The 20,562-nt window shown below is 41.1% G+C and overlaps 1 protein-coding gene across 1 annotated transcript; it reads right to left on the bottom strand.

Moving 5' to 3' along the window:
* Positions 1–232: 232 nt before the first annotated feature.
* On the bottom strand, positions 233–18,751 carry EDNRB (endothelin receptor type B). The gene is given in 9 exon segments (XM_030955557.1): positions 233–4,189; positions 5,706–5,814; positions 6,376–6,509; positions 7,435–7,584; positions 7,923–8,127; positions 8,291–8,403; positions 17,811–18,134; positions 18,137–18,304; positions 18,497–18,751. Coding segments are annotated over 8 exon segments (1,290 nt in total). The 5' UTR covers positions 18,260–18,304; positions 18,497–18,751; the 3' UTR covers positions 233–4,057.
* Between the last annotated feature and the right edge of the window lie 1,811 nt (positions 18,752–20,562).

Here is a 20,562-nt window from a genome sequence, read left to right as displayed (position 1 = left end):
AAACATGTGCAAGAATTGCTTCCTCTTCCTCATAATGAGCAGTTGGTGAAGACCTTGGACCACAGCACAAAGCAAATGGAAAAGCAATGAAGAGGCCATGAGTGATACTAAGTAGAACATTTGCTTACAAGGGATCTCGTGTCCATAGGTGCTTCTGTTCCAGGCACAGGAAACTTGAAACTATATGCTAAAGGTCCTGGGACCATGAAAAAAGACAAATCTTCATGGATGCAACAAGGCCACCAAGTAAAGAGAAGGAAAATTAACTATTTGCAACAAAACAGCGGAAGCATCAAACCAAACACATTTTGGGATGTACAGATACCACAAGCAAATAAAGTTATGTATTTGACCACTTACAGCATATTTTAGTCTGATACAGTTTCCCACGTCAAGGAAGGCAAATTAAGATACACACAAAATTACACTGTCAGCATACAAAAGGATGATGGTTTTCATGTAGCATATTCCAGCATTGAGTGCATAAACTTCTAAATTAACGAACTAAAAGCTTCTTGCCTTTTATTTGTGTTGTCTCAAACACGAGAGAATTTGTGACTATATAAGGGTGTGTAGAGAACAGATTGCGACTGACATTCTGAGCTAAAACAAGCAGAGCAAAGATAGGCACGATTGTTCCAATAAACATCAGACAATTTTGCAACACATATGCAAGTCTGAACTCTCTCCAGTTTTCAAACAGCTATATAAAACCATCCCAGTCAAAAGCTTTGATATTTAGATTAGGATTGCTTACTTCTTTTCACATCACTGTTACTGTTTAACAATTAAATGGGACCCCCTAGGAGAAAAAAGGTCAGATGCCTTTTTGTAAAGAATCAAAATTACAAATATTTTATTGGTAATTTAGAATGTTTACACTGCTTGATCTACAGAAGTTGCTATTTTAAGTGGTCACAGAAAGTGAAATATAGAATTATTTTACACAGCTATACAGAACAATTTTTAAACATTACAGAACAATCATTTAAACATTATTTCAGTACATACAACATTCTCTTGCCAAGCCAGCTGTCTTGATTAAGAGCTGTTTGGGACACTGAAATGTCACAGCTCACAGCAGATGCTCCACAACCATCAACTTTTGCATTTGATTCTCTGAGGTGAAGTACCAGTGTTTCAGTTCAGTTTAGGCAGAATTCAGAACAGCTAGGAATTAAAATCTAACTTCTATCTGAAGGCCAAAACACAGAGTTGTGATATAGTTCCTTACAAGTTGTTTTTTCTGCCTTGAGCCATTCTCTATGAACTCTTCAGACCACTGGGACAGATGACCCTTGCTCTGTGGCACTGCTCTGGGCAAGCACATGCAGCTCCTGTGGCTCTGTGCAATTGTTCTGCTACCTGTGACCCCACCTGAGATTTAGAGAGCATTGGACTGGATGTCTTACCCCACAAGCTAATTTCACCCTCTTTTTCTATGTTTTCTAATCAACTCCTTAAAAAAAAATATTTAGCTTTTTCTTTTTTTGTGTTCAAAGTAGCGAGTGTCAGATAGGTTTTTCAAAGAGCTATGCTGGGCCCTAATTCTGCTCAAACTGAATTGAATGGTTAAATGTTTACTGATTTCAGTGAACAGAGGAACAAACCTGTACTGAGGATTTCAGAAAACACCTGTGTGGAGTATTAGGAGACTTAATCTTAAAACTGTATAAGAACAGAAGTCTTGAAAATGTTTATTACAGGAAATGAAAGCTTCAATAAAAATACTGCTTTGAATAATACTGAAAAAATGACAAAGAGTGTACTAATATTTATATATGAACCCAAAAAGGGGGCAGTGTATATGGTCTTTATTTGCAAAACCTAAATATCCGACTTAGCAAGACTTAACAAAGAATTAGTCCAGGAAATAATGAAAAGTATGTTACACAGTTGCCAATACAACAGCTATATTTTAAATAAAAATAACAATAATATACATGTACAATATTGTAATGATATAACTTGATGAAAATAACACTGACCAGTATCAAATCTAAGATTTCACTTATTATCCATCCTTAACAGATGAAATGCATTTCACAGAAATAGATGCAGGTAGGGTGATGTGAAGTGATACCTGTGGCTTACTGTGAGAAAGTTACCATGAAAATTAAGGTAAAAATGTAAAGAAGGAAACCTAAAATAGATTTATATGTATAAAAGTTCAGCATTATAGCAGCTGAGTGGCTGTGCTGCAGCAAGATGGAAACATCGACCTTATGGTAAACACACCACACATGCTTGCACACACTCACACACACAACACACACGTGCCCATGCCCAAATGCATGTGCAGGGGTCTTCCTCAGCTTGATTATACAAGCATTCACTTACCAGCTTTTGCTGGGGCAACACCAGGAATGGGGCTCACTACCCTGTTTTTAGCTGTCTGCAAGGTAGCTGTAGCTACCTAAAGTCAGAAACCCATCATAAGGTAACAGCAGCTGAACATTTTAATGGAAACTGTTTTCATCCTGAGCACCTTTAAGGCACTTTAGTCAAAAAATATGAAGTTGATCAAGACTGGAAAAAAAAAAAATCCTTACATTTGAGATCTGGAAATTTAAAATAAAAAAATTCCTGAGTTTTGATAAATAATTTTATTATAATAAAATACCAAGCCTATTGAAAACATGTCTTTTATAAAAGCATGTTATATGACAATTTTTCTTGATAAACTCATGCCTTAGTGCATGAAATATGTTCATAAGTCTTTGGGGACATCTGCAACAAATTAACAGGAAATGCAAAGTCAAAGAATGACCTGTCATGTACATCCAAAACATGCATTGCTCCTGGCAACACACATCATGTTTACTACAGGCATCTTGATATTTTTCTGTTCTTGCAGGGTCCTGCCCACATCTTAATACTTTACAATTAATTAAATTTCACTACTATTTACAGAAGCAGAAACTAATCACACATCTTCTTAGGCCCATAAATATGGAACTACAGAAGGAGAATATATTTTGAAACAGTATGAAGATAAGTATGCTACATAGTACTCTTCTCTAGAAGTACAGTTCATGAATTATTTTCTTTATGAAGATTTAAATCTAAATGGAGATAGAAGTTCAAATTCTCTCTTTTTACCTTGGTTACTTTTTTTTTCACCCAGTATTTCTAAAAAAATTTGCCCCAAGACAGTATTTGGATTGCAAAAACAGTTTAAATTGTCACAAAAGTATCTCCAGTAAAGAACCATCAGGCTCTGGAATGCCCATTTTTTTACACAGGATACCATCCATTTGTTTTCAACAAAAAATAGCTGAAATTATAGCTGTTGTCTGCGTGTTTCTACTAGTGGTAATTTTTTGCTTCTGGTGTGTTTTTCTCTTCTTTGCTATCAGTAGACACAAATACTCATACCCAAAGTGCTGGCAAATGCACTAAGACACACAGTGGCTACAGAAAGGAATTTATGGAGCCCTTGGGAGGTTCCTTCTGACAATAATAGGTAAAAACAATCATCAAAGTAAAATGCACTTTTGGCTTTACTGCATCCTTTAATATTTTCAGTAGCTACCTCTATAATATACCTGATAAAAATTCTACTTTTTAACATTTAGACTTCCATTACAAAGTATTTAGTGTTTTTATTTTAAAAAATCACAATAGTGATGGTGGTTAATTAGCTTTATAAAAGATAATACAATGAGTTATATATAATGATGGCTTTGATCCAATTAACTTGATATTATGCTGCTTAATAATTACTGTGACTTCAGTTCCTACAAGTGTTACAGAGAATACAAACTTAATGTACAGGAAGTAGGGATCATTTGGAAGTGCTGATTCAGAAGTATTCAAGTGCTAACAATGACTTGTTCTTTCTGTGCTTCTCTTCATGTTCCATAAATGATGATTTCATAAATGTCCATGATTTTCAATGTGACACAGTTTTAGGGCAATTTTTAAAATGTTCTTTTCTTTGTGCAAATTCAAAACTAGGTTTTTCTGGATGTTGCCATCTTGTCAAAAGTAATTGCCACTTTTACCTAAAAAGGCACCAGCATTAATGTAAGAGAATATACCTTTTATGCTTGTTTTATGAAGAGCTGTACTTGTTACTGGAGCGGAAATTATCATATCCGTGATCATTAGCTTTGAACTTTAAACAGGACTGCCTTTCCTCCAGGGACAACAGATCTTTGGATTGGCACCAGCAACACAAGCATGACTGTTAAAATAAAAAAAGAAATGTTTTACATCACTCTGTTTTTGCACACGTAGCAAAATGCACTGAAAGGCTGCCCTTTCTCAGGGGTAGAGTAGGAAATGACAAATGTGCAAGCTGCTGCTCTGGGATTAGAGCACAAAGCACAGAAATGGGGTTCAACTCTGAGCTGCTCAAATGGCTTCATTAACAACCTTACTACTGGAGTACAGGAAGAGTTATACTGAGTAGTTATATACAGTAACAGACACACACACACCCCCCTTCAAATCTGGTCTGCAATTCTAACTGCATCTGAAAATAAAATTATGACCCCTTATTGTCCTTTGTCTGATAATCTTTCTTGGGAAAAAAGTATTCTTATGTATGCTTTCTAAGGAAGATGCTGCTATTTAGCTCATTTGTTCTGAGACGGAAAAAAGAGAAGTTAGAAGAAGCGTGAAAACCTACATACAATTCAGACATTTACTAGATGTACTGCAGACCTCTTTCTCATGGTCCTGTCTGGCCTTTGGGTGCTGGAAGTGTCTTCCTCACACCCACTTACTTCCATGCTCAGGATGCTGGAGATCTCTCACATGCTTTCTGCTGCAGTGACTCTTTCAGGGAGCCAGCAGCATAGACAGGACAAGACCAGCACTAAGACCTCTGCAACCTGTGCTGTCACAATTATGTGGGAAATACATTAACACTACTAGATGTAGAGCTGACTGGCTACTGACTGAAAGATGTTTCCATCTTGCTAGTAAGGAATTTAAACAGCCAGGCAATAACCCTAGCAGTGGTTAAATGCTTGGAAAGAAAAGAAAAAAATTAACAATTTGCCATAGGCAATGTAAGGACTTCAATACAGTGTGTAAAGATAGTAAGGGTTCACAAAAAAAGCCCAGCTCTTCATATTACCTTCTTGGCTGCATTTTCCAAGCAGACACGAAGGCTGAAGGACTGATGGGCTGCCAGCCACATGCAATCCAGAGCCTGAAATCCTGTGTGGAGAATTTAATGTCCAGCTCTATTCTCTCAGACCTAGCCAGGACTACAAACAGGTCTGTCTCATAAAATGTTGGCACTGGAAAGGGACAAGGACAGATTTGCACCCTGTGCCTCACATGACTGATTGAAGTGCTCAGTCAGGATGAGGGAGCCCAGGGTCAGCACCCTCCCTGGCAGGATGCAGAGGATATGGCTACGTGAACCTCTGCAGCACAGACTGAGTCTGCTTTGTCAGGGCTCTGGAAGTAGCTGGGTGCCAGCTTCAGCCAGGAAGTGATGTAGCACTGATTAGCATGGTCCCAGAGGGTTCATTATCTGCTCTTTTGCTTTCTCTTTTTGTTACCTTCAAACCTTAGTTCCCTCCTACGGAGCTTCAGCAGGAGAGGGAGAGAACATTTGCCCTAACTTGATTAAAATTTAAAATAAAATTTAATGACTGTTTAAAGCACTTTGTGCATGTTAAGGAATGAATTTTATTACTGACATCATCTTTTAACCAGAGGAACAACTCCCAGCAGCCACTTACCTTAAAGCAGTTTTGGAATCTTTTGCTCACCAAATACAGAGCTATTGGATTGATGCAGGAGTTCAGTGAAGCCATGTTAATACCAATATAGTCCATCACAAGAAAAAAGCTGTGTGGAAATTAAAGTGAGACACTTGTCATTTGCTTTGAAAAGGCTTAGCAGAGGTTTACAACTATGGACATTAGACTTGGTTTCACTAATCAAGACTAGCTATTGAATATAATAGTAATGGGGCTTAAATCAACAGGATTAACTCATTCAGGTAACAGTTGTACTCAGCAATAAAGTCTGAATGGTCTGAAGACCATTCTTGTGAAAGTAGTTCAACCATCTTAACTTTTGGAAGATGTTCACAAGGTCTTTTTGCACAAATTGAATCCTAGCTGCTCTGTTGAAAGGGAAAACAGGGACAGAAATCCCCTTTCTATTCTAAGAGCACCACATGGCAGAAGAACAATCCCAAAAAGGGTCAGGAGGAAGATGGGGAAAAGCAAGGAAACTCCTCACAATTTTCTTTCTTCTTTCTTTTTTCATTGGAGTGAAAGCAGAGGGTCCCGGATGAAGAAGAAGGGACAAGAGAAACACAGAGTAAGCTAGTTCAATTGGAAATACAAACATGCTTATGGAGAATGCCCACAATATACAGATATTTTATTTTTCCATTCCCACCTTAGAAGTTCACATCTGTTGGGGTCCTTCTGATCATAGATAGTGAGTTTCAAGATTCTGCTTAAGTGAAGTGGGAGCCAGCACAAGGCAAAAACGAGGACCAGACAGAACACAGTTTTGGCCACCTCACGTCTCTGAGAAAGAAAATTGGACAAAACAGTGTTATAGTTCCTCTCTCTCCCTCTGGATTGTTGTTGTCTTCTAATATTCAAAAGTTTAATAAACAAGATTAAAAAAGCCTATCACAATAGGAGTTAGGAAAACATCAAATAGCTTATTTTCTTGGAATATGTGCTTGATCTTTTCTATTGTTTGAGATGTCTCACACTGATTTGATATATCTCTTATTTCAAGAAGTATGAGTAATATGAAAAATAGGGGTCATGAAAACACTAGTTTAAGCAATAATTTAAATTAAAATTAGGAACATATTTGTCTCCCAGATGACTTTCAAATACCAGCTTCTTTTCTATTGCATTTCCTTATGCTTTGATCTTACACCTTATTTTAAATGCCCCAAGAGATTCCAATTACAGTTCTAACCAGGTAAGAGGAAAGGAGCACAAATACACATTATAGAACAATCATAGTTTAATTCTAGTGATGTGTGATGTTTGTGTCTGGGGCACTAGTACCTCAGAATGTCTGCTGGAATATGTTCTGCGAACATATACTGCTAACCTCACTAGGGTTCAGCAGGAATTTTCTTCAAAATAATTAAGTTTTATAGTACCACCTTCTAGACTAGAGCAAGATTTTAAGTTTGCATCACAAAATAGCCAACTCTCATTACCGCAAAGGAGAAATAAAACATATAAAAACTGAAACATTAAAACCAAACAAGAATGAAACAATTTTTTGATTTTCAGTTAAAATCTTAGGTTCCTGAGGGTTCTGATATATACATATGTGTATGAGTTCAGCAGCACCACTGCTAGCAAAGTTCACTTTGCTTCTAATCCCGAAGTGATACAAGAACAGAATGATGTGGCAGGAAAATCAATAAAGTTATTAGTTAGCCCATCTACAGTTACAGAGTGGCCAGGGATAAATTTTTACCTGTTTTAAGTGGTCATTTAAAGCAATTTGCATCCCACTTTTCTTTCGTAACATCTCACAAGTCATGAGAGTATAGAAAAATGCTGTGATAGCCAGTGGCAAACAGAAGTAAAAGCTGAACAGCCACCAGTCTTTAGCTTGCTTGTAAAACTGTAAAGAAAAAAGCAAAGCAAAAACATGGTTAGGAATTAAATGCTGAGCATTTTTGCTAAGTTTGCTGTAACTAATTGGTCAGCCTGTCCTGAAAAGCATTTCTGTAAGGTGTACATTACAGGTGAGAAAACAGGACAAGACAGCAGTACGTTCAATGCCCACAAAAAATCAAATATTTCTGAATGCTCTTCTTTGAACCAGTATGCTTCAGAAATGTCAGTATTTCATTTGGACATTATATTCATGTCACATACACCTGTGCACATTACAATCCACACAACACTGCACAGATCCAAGGAACTCTCCCAGAGATTTTATCAATGTTAGTGACTTACCATCATAAAGGATGTTTTCTGCGTGGGGTGAAGCAAGCAGATTCTAAGATACCTTCCTCTGTACTCCATGGTAATCATGTCAAATGCAATAGCTTCTGGAACAGCCAGGATCACTGATATGACCCAGATGAGGACAATCTCCACAGCAGTCCACTTGGGCACTCCAATTCCTTTAATGCGACTCCAAGAAGCAACTGCTCGGTACCTGAAGCAACAACACACACAAATCCAAAATATAAGAAAACTCACCCAGTTTAACAGGCTTAAATTAATTTTATTTGCATTGCATCAGCTGAGTGGAAAGGTGAATTTGAGCCAATGCTTGTATAGGAAACAAAATAGAGACTTCAATGCCAAATGGGTCTCACCTGTCTATACTGAGGGCACACAAACTCAGCACTGTGATTCCCACTGATGCCTTCTGAATGAAGGGCACTAATTTGCACATTTCGACACCAAAGGGCCAGTCCTCTGCAAGCAGCTGTGAAAAGCAAACAACAATTATTTTTTTTTTAAAAAGTCATTCCCAGTGCTTAAACATGAAGTTCTGTCTTGACTGTTTTCCTTTTCCACCAGGTCTTGTCCTATGAAGACCTGCTGAATGGGGTTTGTTCAGAACGGAGAAGAGAAAGTAATGGGGACACCTTTTCAGTACCTAAAGAGGGCCCGAAAGAGGGCTGGAGTGGGACTTTTTACAGAGAACAAAGGGGGACTGGCTTTAAACTGAGATATTGTGAATGCCCGACCTCTGGAAGTGTTCCAGGCCAGGTTGGACAGGGCATTGAGCAACCTGGTCCACTGAAACGTCTCCCTGCCCATGCCATGCCATGGAGGTTGGAACTAGACAATCTCTAACGTTCAAGTTAAACCATTTTAGGATTCTATGCAAAACTTGGTCAAGAAGAACCTTTTCACGAGGGAGCCCCTGAGGGGTGTGTCCTAAAAACTAGACAGTAGCAGTATAGTCACACCCTGGTGGGACAAGAGTATCATGTAAGTCCTAGTCCTGCCTCTTTAAGCCCTGCAAACTCCACTCCTTTTGCTTCTAAATTCATCACCCCAGTGTTTATGGGAAAAAATTACAGAGCAAATGAGGATCTTCCTCATCTTTGATTTGTCTTTATCTGCCTTGAGCATTCACTGCTTTTTTTACATGTTCCAAATAACACATTTCTTGATCAGAAAAATACAGAAAATTACTTGAGTCTGGTCAGAACAGGGACAAAGCCATAGGTGCATATCTGGGGTGGGGTTTATTTGAAGCTTAGTGTCTAGGCTCCATCAGCTGAAAAGTCAGGCAACACTGAAGAGAAATGTACCTCCCCCAGTTTTTAGCTGACCATCTGATGACAAATGAAAGGACACTCAAGGAGCATAGACAGATAGTTTGATCTAAATGTTTTGCAGCAGGTAAAAACGTCAGATGAATCCCTCACTAATGGTCTTTATTGACCAGTTCACCAACATTCTGTATAATAATACCAAAAGGACTATCTGCACATTCAGCATACCCCTAAGTACTAAGAAATAGAGAAAACAGCACAATGCACTTTAGGATGGTTCACTTACACTTTGAATCATAGACTTTAATGGAAATCTTATCACATCCCCAGCTGCACATTTTATCTGATTTAGGGGAAAAGATTTACTGGACACAGAAAGCACCTTACTCAGAGCTGATTCTATGAACAGACAAACATCTGTAGCCTCAGTTCAGCAACATTTAGTCTTTGAACTCTGCTGTGAGCTTCTTTGATGGTCAAATACACCAGAGCAGCAGCCAAATCTTCCAGTTTTCATTAAAACAACATTCTCCACAACAAGGATTGTGCCAAGAAATAGACGCAATTGTTATATAGAAGAGTAAACTTTTGGAGTTTCTGTAATTAGTTAGATTATCTAAGCCCATCTCTGTTTTTCATAGCTTTCTTCAAATGAGGTCTTTGGAATCTGTTGCAGATACAGGGCTACAAAATGGAAAAGGAGAAGGAAAAATGAGGACTACCCAAAAGAGGCTGGAAAATCTTTCCCTTGGCTTCAAACAAGGGTCTCTTCAAACAACTCATATAAGAGGGTTGTAAGAACGGAAGAATAGCTCATCATACTGCGCAGATGTTTCTGGGAACCACAAAGGCTACGAAGTCTCTAAAGAGAGTTCTGGACAGTCTGGATTGATGGGCCAAGGCCGAGTGTATGAGGTTCAACAAGACTTGGGTCACAATAGCCCCATGCAGTGCTACAGGCTGGAAGAGTGGTGAGGAAGTGGCTGGAAAGGTCTGTCAGAAAAGGATCTGGGAGTGCTAGTAACACCTGGCTGAACATGAGCCATCAGTGTGCTCAGGTGGCCAAGATGGCCAATGGCATCCTGGCCTGTATCAGAAGGACCAGGGCAGTGGTTATCCTGGTATTTGACACAAGTGAGGCCACACCTCATGTGCTATGTCCAGCTCTGGGCCACTCACTACAAGAAAGACATTGAGGCTGAGGTGCTGGAGGCTGTTGAGAGAAGGGCAACAAAGCTATTGAAGTGTCTGGAGAATAAAGTTGCATGAGGAGCAGCTGAGGGAGCTGAGATTTAGTCTGGAGAAGAAGAGACCTTGTTGTTCTCTACCACTGCCTGAAAGGAGACTGTAATAAAGTTGGGGGTTGGCCTCTTCTCCAAGTAAGAAACGACAGGACCAGAGGAAATGGCCTCAAGTTGCACCAGGGAAGAGTTCAAAAAAAGATGTACGTGTGGCTCTTGGGGACATGACCAGTGGTTTAGGGATGAACACAGTGGTGGCAAGGCTGACAGCTAGACTTGATGATCTTAAGAAATCTTTGCCAACATTAACTATTCCATGATTCTATAATTGAAGGCAGCCACAGAGTTGCCTGCTCACATTGGTTCAGCAAAGTCCTTATGCAAACATACATGTCCATCTAAGGGTAAACACTTACAAGGTCCATGAGAGTTTTTTGAGGAGTCCTGATATAATTTAAATATAATTTTATTTGAACACAAAGGAAGTTAAGAACATTTTATGGCTGCAGGCTTTTGGGAACCTCTATGAAGTGCCCACCAGTATTTTCAAATACCAGAACACCTCCAAATACCTGCTTTAGCTCTGTGCTGTAAGGGAATCTTTTAAAGAACAGCAGTAGACAAAATGCAACATGGCCCAGCTTTCTATTTCTTCAATGATCTACTTAAGTAAGACAATAAATACAATGTCTCTGCAGAAATGAAGCAGAGAAATAAATTCTAAGGATTAATGTTTCTCAATAATTTTATGGAAAGTAATAAAGCAGAGGAAGTAGGGATGAGGCTGTAATAACCACACAGTATCTTTTGCTTATGTGATGTGGGAAAATAGTAAAGTCTGTAATTAAAGTATTTTCAGTAAAGCCTCTCCCTGAAACAACTTCTGAATTTTTGTAAGGGGGTGACAGTAACAACCTACTATTAAAACTGTAATGTGAATAATTACATGTATTCTAAATTTACACCCTACAGAATTGAATGACACCTGGACTGACTCATATCAGGCAGTGAAATTCCAGCCTTTCATATCTATTTGCCACAGAAATCAAGGATTAGGTAGCAAGTACATTGTATACTTATTTATGGCACCTACTGTACATTGTACATGAGTGTATACTAGAGAGAACTCATTTAAAAAGCACTTGGAAGTAAAATATTCTTTTCTTTGTTACTGAAATGCAGAAATTTGGTCAAATCTCTATTGGTAGGACCTTTTAAAAACTTTTATTTACATCTAGATGGTGTGTAGACACTCTGTGTCTCTCTTCCCTAAAATCACAGCAGTTCAGCCACATGTTGTAGATTTTGCTGAACTAATACTTATCACTCAGGTGCAGACAGTCACACCTGTGCTCCAAACTGACTGGATCTGAGCCAGCTCCAGTTTGGGATTATAGAGGCGTGGCACACCACTGAATGCAGTCTACTGAGAGAAAGGGTGCATTAGCTTTGGTGGTTTATCATAACATAAAAACATTACTTTCATTCAGCCAGCTTATATCAGGGCAGAATGGACATGCAGCTGTCTGCACTGGATTGCGAAAACATGTGCTTTATGTCTTGCAGCTGATGTATTGTGAAATTTGAGCATTTTAATGCATGAGTCACAAGTTTCTCTATCATGGTATTGCAAGTGGTTAATGATACAAGCTTTACATCAAAAGCTTGAAAACATTAAGAAAGTAAAAGAAAAAAAAAGTTTTGATTGCTGAATTATATTTCCTTGATGCTTCTGTTTGTTCTCTGTATTGCTATGGCCCCTTCAAATATGGCCTCGAAGTACAGTGAAGATCCAATGTAAAGTATTTGGGAATATCACCTTTATGGACAATGATAACTCTTAGTAAATACAGATGTAGCCTATTGCAATTTTGTACGAGTAAAATTATTCTCTTTTGCATCACAATAGGGTAGCTGTAAAAAGATTGTCATTTTACAAATGACAAATAACTTGGAGCCACGAGAGGAGATAATGCCAAGTGGCAGCAAAGAGAAAAATAATGTTGTGCTTTCGTAAGTAAGATGCCAAGAGTACTCTACCACTGGCTGTATTCCGAGTGACCTTTCCAAAGTTTTACAGTCACTTATTTTACACAGGCAAAGTTTTAATTGCTGAGCAGCAGAAATGTGTTTAAGATGAAATAGATCAAAAGGAAAAGGAAAACATTGCAATGAATGAAGTGAAATCATACTTAAAAGAACCAATACATCTGATGCATGCCTAGCCAACACTTTCTCAGACCAGACAGATCTGAGCCTAAACTGATGTGCAAGCTGCAGAGCTATGAAAAAAGCCCCAAGAGATGCTGTGATTCACAGACACACCTGCAAATCACAATTCCCACTCTGCTTTCTCTTAGTTGTGCAAGAGCTGAGAGATGTTCTCAATCTGCTGCTGGAACAAGCCAGGCTGAGAGCTCGATGTGCTGCTCTGGGGCTCAGCTGCTGTGCTCCCCAGGCAGAAGGCTGATACCTGGCTCCAACCCACCATTGCTCATGGGCTGCTGTGGGGCAGGAAGAAGCAGCAAAGCGTGTGAATATTCCCGCCAGTGTCCCAGCCCCGAGCAGTGAATGCCCATGGGACACAGAGCAGGAATTGGCGCTTCCGCCAAGCTGCGCGTCCACAGCAAGCCTCCTTCGCAGGACACTGGACTTGATTTTCATCATTATAAACAGCAGGCACAAGAGAAACCAGACATGCAGCTCTACATCTAATTCACATGCAACAGTTTTCCAATGTATCTCTGAAATAACTGGTAGATTTTCACCTGATTTTTTTTTTTTTGTTTACACAGGGAGGTTATACAGATATTTTACAGGAACAAATGTTTTTCAAAACAGAAAATCTGCCCAGGAAATTAAGGTTATGGTCAGGGATAAGTCAGACAACATTAAACTTATTACTATTTAGTGATAATTATGTGAGGGTGAGGATCTCCCCTACAGACAAGAAACTATATTTCCTGCTTTCAAGCATAGCTTGGAATGCTTTACTGACCTATCCAATAAACTGTGTAAAATCTTAATATGAGCCATGCAATTATTTTATTTTCTTGTATCTTTATTATAACTCCTCCTAGAAACTTAATAAAAAACTTAAGGTAATTTTATGGAGTTATCTTGAAAATGACAGAAACCTAGTAATATGCTGTTGAAGTAAAAAATTTCAGCAATTTCACAACTCCAGTGGAAAGACTGCATTAAAAGTAACCACTTAGAAAGCCACGCTGCTGTCAGATTGGGATGCATAATACAGGGTAGAAGCAGAAGCCAAAAGAGGTCAAACTTTGCGTTGAAATTTGCCACGTGCATCTTTTATGCATGTGAATGTACACACAACAAATGTATACATAATGAAAAAAATTACTTTCAATTTGCAAATCTATACTAGCATCATACTTCAGTTTGGAGATCCACCATGAAAACTATGTATGTGTACTTTTAACAGAATTCAAACATTTCTACTACTCCATATACTTGACTTCAGAATGAACTGCTCCCATCTAAATCCAGAACAAAGTGACCCCTCCCCATCACTGCCTGCAGAGTCCAGTCAGGTTCCTTCACTGGACAATTCGGATCTTTCTCAAATGCCTATAACCTGCACTTGTTCACCATAAAGAGTTTTTAAGCAAAACAGACTTCTAGCTTAATATGGTTAGAAATCAATAAACTTTGTGTAAGAAATTCTGAGATGAGTTTTGCAAGACCTCAAGTAAGTGGTTCAGACCTTGAAAGAAAGGAAATAATGCATTTCTTCCAATAAAATGGACACTAACTTTGACATCAGAAGAACCAGCAACCAAGAGTTCTAATATGGAAGAGTGAGAATCCTTTCTAAGGAGAAGCACCTTGATTAGAAAGTTAGAAAAAAAGGTTGGCTTTATCATAACGCGTGGCCTACAGGTGCTTGCATTACAAGAGTTAGTGAGTTCATCACAAATAAATTTCCAAGGAAATCTTTTTCAGAGCCTTTTTCAGAGAATAGCTGGATTTAAAAAGGAGCCAATTTGTGTCTGCATGGTATATAGAGTCCCTAATCTGGTCTTTCTTTTATTTCCAGTGCTTGATAATGTCATATTATGTTAACCATAATTTTTATGTAATCCCTAAATAAAGTTAACGAAAAGAAATCAGTGCCTACAAAGCTGACTTTGGCCCTTGATTAGTGGCTTGGATGAAGACCAGATTTTTTTCCTTCCCTTGACATTTTTTTCTCCACTCTTCCATTGAGCTCTGAGAAAAAGGAACCTATGACAGTATTGCCAGGTAGATATTCTTCCTCAGACATTTTTTGGTTGTCAAGAGTTCAAGAGTTCAGAACACCCCACAATAATGTGCAGAGCCTAGATTGCTCCCCTTCTTAAAAGTCCACTGGAATATGACAATAAGTTTGATTTAATATATAGGAGTAAATATTACAAAATAAGAGAGAGAGATGTTTGTGCATCACAAGAGAAAGCATGTTAGTATGTGATTTGATTATGGTTTTTCAAGCCTATGAGAGGCAAAGCTAGTGTAAGTTTGGAATTTTGAGTCCTGATGTTTTGGTGTCTTAGACATGGGACTTAAATACTTTATCTGCTTGGGAAAGTCAGCATAAACTGTCCAGAACTGCAGACCTGTATTGTCAGGTGCATAAGCTGCCACTGTTGTGTCTTCCAAAGTTTAAGTGCAGAGAAGAACATAAAAATCTCACTGACCACCTACTCCATCCCTCTGCTCCTTAATTGCTGTTTGTGGCCTCAAATTAACAAGGACTTACTCTGTTTAGTGAAGCCGCATAGGATCACCTGCACATCCAATTAGTAGCAATTTTGCAAAGTTCCTACACTGCCAAAACATTACATACTGCAGAATGACGGTCTCAGACTTTCCTCGGCTTCCCATTCTGCAGCTTGGAGATCCAGGCAAAGCCAGACAATTTACCAGGACCCAGAATGCCAAAAAGATCTGCCAGGTTCTACGTGCTGGAACTGAACACCCTTCAAGCCCTCATTTCATAGCCAGTTTCCTGACTGTGTGACAGATTCTGATATTTTCCATTTTCCACTGAACATATTGCATTATATTCAAATTTAGGAATGCAATGGACTAATTGGCATCCTATGCATTGGAGTGCATTTGCCTCCCTGACCAGATAACACCTGTTTTTCTTTAGATACCCTTAGTTTAGGAGATGTCATTTGTGCACTTTTTCAGCTACTTATGCGTTCACTGAAATAGTCACAGGGGACATCTTTTGCAGTTATCCCTTTTAATACCTAATAAAAATCTTCTTCTAGTGCAGCTTTTGAATCTTCTCCTACAAGTCTGTCTGGAAAGCATTCACAGCCACTTTCACACTTTCTAGAGCAAGTGTTGAGGAAAGAACTGCTCCATTTTATTAACATGAGAAATTCTCTCACACTGTTTCATGCAGCTGCCTTACTGACAATGGGGCAGCAAATTCTGAATCTGGATCAGTTTCACGCAGTCTTAAATTGTTTCAAACTGCAAGTTACAATTGCTAAATACACTTGATTTACTGAGGGAGCCTTTGCTTCTCTGCTTTATTGCTGAGTGATCAAAGACAGTTTTTTATTGCATTACTGTATGTATTCTCCCTGTTGCTCTGGAATGAAATGGGATGTAGAGTTGATAAACAGTTATCAACTCAAACTGCCCTCAAAAGTTTGATTAAATAAACATATTATCTAATAGGTGTTTTTTTCCTTGTTTTTTAAAACTTGCATTTATTCAAAAATTCTGTTTTAAAATAGCAAATATTTCACTCATTACTATAAGGGTTAATCTAAAGTGATTATGGGCTCTTCAGTAAGATGAGTAGCAGTGAGGGAGATTTAGCACCTAAGAGCTATTGCACAGCTCCTAGCATTATCAATAGCACAATAAAGATCCCAGACTTGCAGCTGGTGTAATATTTATTGGCTAGCAGTCTGACCCTTTAATCCTCCTGCTCCAACCTACTCATGATGATACACTTGGTGACATTCAATCAATATAAGAATTGAGGTATATTACTGCATATTAACATTAATTTGAAATTATCAGTGACATTGCAAAGTCTCATACTGAACAGCTGTTATTGATTTAATCTTTTTGATTTTTCTGAGAACAGATGAAAATAATCTTTTTGTGCAGTATATTTTTTTACAAAAACACATTTTTAAAGTAGTTGTTTTGTTTTCTAAATTCCACCTTCATTCAAAAGAGCACACTATCCTCTCACAAGAATTAAGAGAGTGTAAATAGTATAAAAACCACTGAAACTTCAAATTTGAGAACTATCATGTAATCCCAATTAAGTGGATAATGAATTTAATACAATGATGACATTCCCTACTCTGTAATACTTAAATACTTTAAAATGATAAAGAGAGGAGATTCTCTCCTCTCAGCAGCTTCTGGGATAACTATTATGGATTCAAAATCCGTCCCTTGAATGTGGCTTTCTAAAAGTACAAGTAACAACCCCTAGTTTACAATCATGCATAAAAAGTGAAGAGAAGGTGATAGAAGAAGTGACTTTATGAAGCCACTGATGGGTGCTCAGGGATCCAGACCGTAAACTTGAAGAGCAGAAGGAGCTCTGTTATTTCCAGTATACCTTCAAAGAGTGCTAGATTGCAACTAGAGGCTGGATTCAACTGCCCAACTAATTCCTTAGGACAAATGGATTGCACAAGCTGGGTAGAGAAGACGGGGGTTGTCTCCCCTCCAAGGCAGGTCTTATCAAGTCAAAGCACAGACTACTGAAGGTGCAAGAGGAGCAGGTGTGGCTCATTCCCTCTCAGCTGCCCATGCTGCAACACTGGCAAGGGGTGAAAAGGTTCACAGCTCAGGAAAGCATCGTGCCTCCCTACCAAGAGATGCACAAAACCGCCTAGCTGAACGATTTTGGTTCCTCCTAGAAAAGCCCCTGCGTGGAAAGGGACTGTACAGACCCATGTAAAGTCAAGGGACCAAGTGGTACCCACAGGAGAGGGTCTTCTGTGTCTCCCCTCCATTCCTCGAACAGCCCACTGAACATTTATCTATCGCATTCCTTTATCCCTGCGACAGCACCTGTTTCCAGGTGATTTTCAGAGCTTGGCCACCTCTATTCTGGCCCATTCCCAGCCTGGAACGCTGAGAAGGATGGGACTGAGGCACAGAGAGGGTGTCATCTGTGACCAAATCTGACCAGAATACCACCCTCCGGGTTTTGTCGTGAGGCGAAGTCCACGGGTGTGTCCCAGCCAGGAAGGGACGCGTCTCCCCGCGGCGGGGACGGGCATCCGCGGGGTCCGGCAAGGAGCACCGAGCGGTGACCGCCGCACCCCTCGCGCCGGCTCCCGAATCCATCCCCGGCCCCTCCTCACCTTGTAGACATTGATGGGGATGTCGATGATGATGTGGAGCAGGTCGCCCAAGGCCAAGCTAGCGATGAGAATGTTGGGGCCGTTCCTCATGCACTTGTTCTTGTAGATGATCCGCAGCAGCGTGGAGTTGCCGATGATGCCCAGGACGAAGACCAGACAGGACACGACGGTGTTGATGTACTTGAAAGTCTCCTTGATCTCCGTCTGCCCCGTGCACATGGGGGGCGAGGCGGAGCGCGGCCGCCCCGCAGCCGCCCCCGGGCCCTTGGGGAGCGCGGCCGGGCGGGACGCGTTGTGCTCGGCGCCGCGCAGCGCGGGGGGTCGCGGCCGTCGGGGGGCGCGGCAGCGGCGCTCTGCCTGCCCGGGCCGGGCCGGAGCAGGGAGCCGTCCTCCTCGGCGGCGGCGGCGCGGCAGCTCAGGAGCAGCAGGAGCAGCAGGAGGGCGGGCATGGCTGCGCGGCACGGCGGATTGCCCCCGCTGCCGTCAGCGCCGACCTGCGCGGAGAGAGGGGACAGGGCGTCAGCTGCGGGGACACCGCGCCCGCCGCTCGCTGCCCCGGGGCCGGGGCGCTGCCTGTCCCCGGGCGGTGCGGGCGGCTCCTCCGGCAGCGCAGCGCCGGGGCGAAAAGCTGCGCGGCCGCGGCCAGCAGCCCCTCCGGCCGGACCTGCTCGGTGTCTGCCCCTCACCTCGGCGAACGGAGCCGAGCCGATCCTTCCCGCCCGCCGGCCAGGCAAGGCAGACGCGCTCCCCTGGCTGTCACCGCGCTCCGCGCCCCAGCTGCGCGTCCCCGCTCGGGCCCGGCTGCCGCCGCTGGCCGGCGCTGCCGCTCGGGAAGGCGGCAGGGACGGGTGCTGGGGCAGAGCCCGGTGTCCGTCAGCCGCGCACCAGACGCCGTAGCCAAAGTCGCGCCGGCGGTGCAGGGCCCCCCCTTTTCTAAAACATTCAACCGCATCTGGCCCATCAGTCACAGCCAGACCCCACCCGCATCCTCCGCCCCCAGCGCAGCCCGGCCCAGCCCCCCCCGGCCGCCGGCCCCGCGGAGCCTCCCATCCCCGCTGTCAGCAGTGCCCCCGGCCCGAGGGCTCCCAGCCTCGGCACCGACCAAGCAAAATACCCTGCGACCTCCCCCTTGTCTTGTACCAGGCTGACTTGGCGGGCTTTGATACAATTTTTCAGGAGGGTTGTTACAAGCGGTATGGGCATTGCTGGAGGACAATTGGGAAGAAGAGGGCACTTCCCCGCTGTCCTGTCCGAGGCTCGCTCCCAGTAGCTGGGTACGAGATTCTCCCCGCTGCAGAAACCCCTTTGCACAGCCCGAGGGGCGCACATGCTGAAGAAGCTGCCTGAACAACATCTACGAGTTTAGTGCCACGTTTTAAAGCGCTTCACAAAACCTTTCTTACATCAGAAATAGTATTTTGGCTGCCCTGAAGTTGCAGTTCGGTTGTCTGGTTGGTTGCCGCTTTGGGCAGCCTTAGCAAGGCGTCTGATCTCAGCGAACTCGTTCCAGACGTTGCACCCTTCAGTGAAGCGTAAGGAAAGGAGGAAAGAGATTTGTACAGGATTTTGTGGAGACTAAGAACAGCCTCTGCAGGTTGGAAACAATTGCATGTCTAACTAAAGAGAGCTGAATTTAAAACTGTTTGTCAGCATCTCTGTGCACATCTCCCTGGTGATCTTTTTTCTTAAATCATTCTGGATGCTAAACCTTGAATATACACATGCTTTGTTACAGAAGCAGCCTGCTCACCTACGTTATTGACAAATCCATGTGGGAAAACACTGAAAACCACATGCTTTTTTCCCAATATTGGTGATCTGATTTATTTAATCTTTCCAGCATCTCCTGCTAACATACCCTTGCACTGCTGGAGCAGACAGCCTTTCCTTGTCCTCATTTATCTTCCCTTTCACATCTCCATCTTTGTTTAAAAGACTTCTCTATTAATCACCTTTCCCATTCAATCATTATTGATCAGTTTCCTCATTTATGTCACAGTGATTTTCTTTCCCATTTTAAATTACAGTATTTGTGGAATAAAGCCATCCAAGTCACTTCTAAACTGTACAAGGGTACCTGGAGGCTGATTGCATTCCAGGTGCAAGACTGATCTTTCCAAGTTCACACTTTTCCAGACTGTGTTGTGCAACATGATTAATTTTTAAACACCGTGGCTGATTCCTCTCCCAAAGATAAAAGCATGAACACTGGATATTTAAACAGTCTTTTCAGTTTTCAAGTTTGCATTTCCTCGATTTCCAATTCAGCAATCCATAAGTGAACAATGTTTTGATAAATGCAATATTCATTCAGAAACTCTTGCCAATTAACACAGCATTAACTTTAATCTCAAAATGCTTTTTTTTACTTGCAAGGTTCCAGATAAGTCTCAAAGGCTTCTATGCTGATCCAGACAATCGAGAAATATATTGTGACTACAGTGAGATATGTTTGCTAACATTTTTAACAGCTCCACAAGATGTTTGGTAGTAGTGGCATCTCCATTGCCACCACTTACGCCAGCTCCAGAAGTTTTAGTAATAGCAATTTAATTTCTGAAATGTTTGATGTTACTATATACAAACTCAGTATATACAGAACTTTGGGCAGATGCTGATACCCAAAGCACATTCATCTTTAATATTGCACAAAATGAGTCCATATGACAAAGCATCTAAGCTGCTTCTGGCTGCAACTAGCTACATTTACCACCCTTTGTTGTTTCTAGTATTTTTTCAGATATTTGAGGAA

The sequence above is a fragment of the Camarhynchus parvulus genome, chromosome 1 (assembly GCF_901933205.1).
Source record: "Camarhynchus parvulus chromosome 1, STF_HiC, whole genome shotgun sequence".
NCBI classification, from domain to species: domain Eukaryota; kingdom Metazoa; phylum Chordata; class Aves; order Passeriformes; family Thraupidae; genus Camarhynchus; species Camarhynchus parvulus.
The sequence above is the reverse complement of the archived record's forward strand: the minus strand, read 5'-3'. Positions and strand labels throughout refer to the sequence as shown.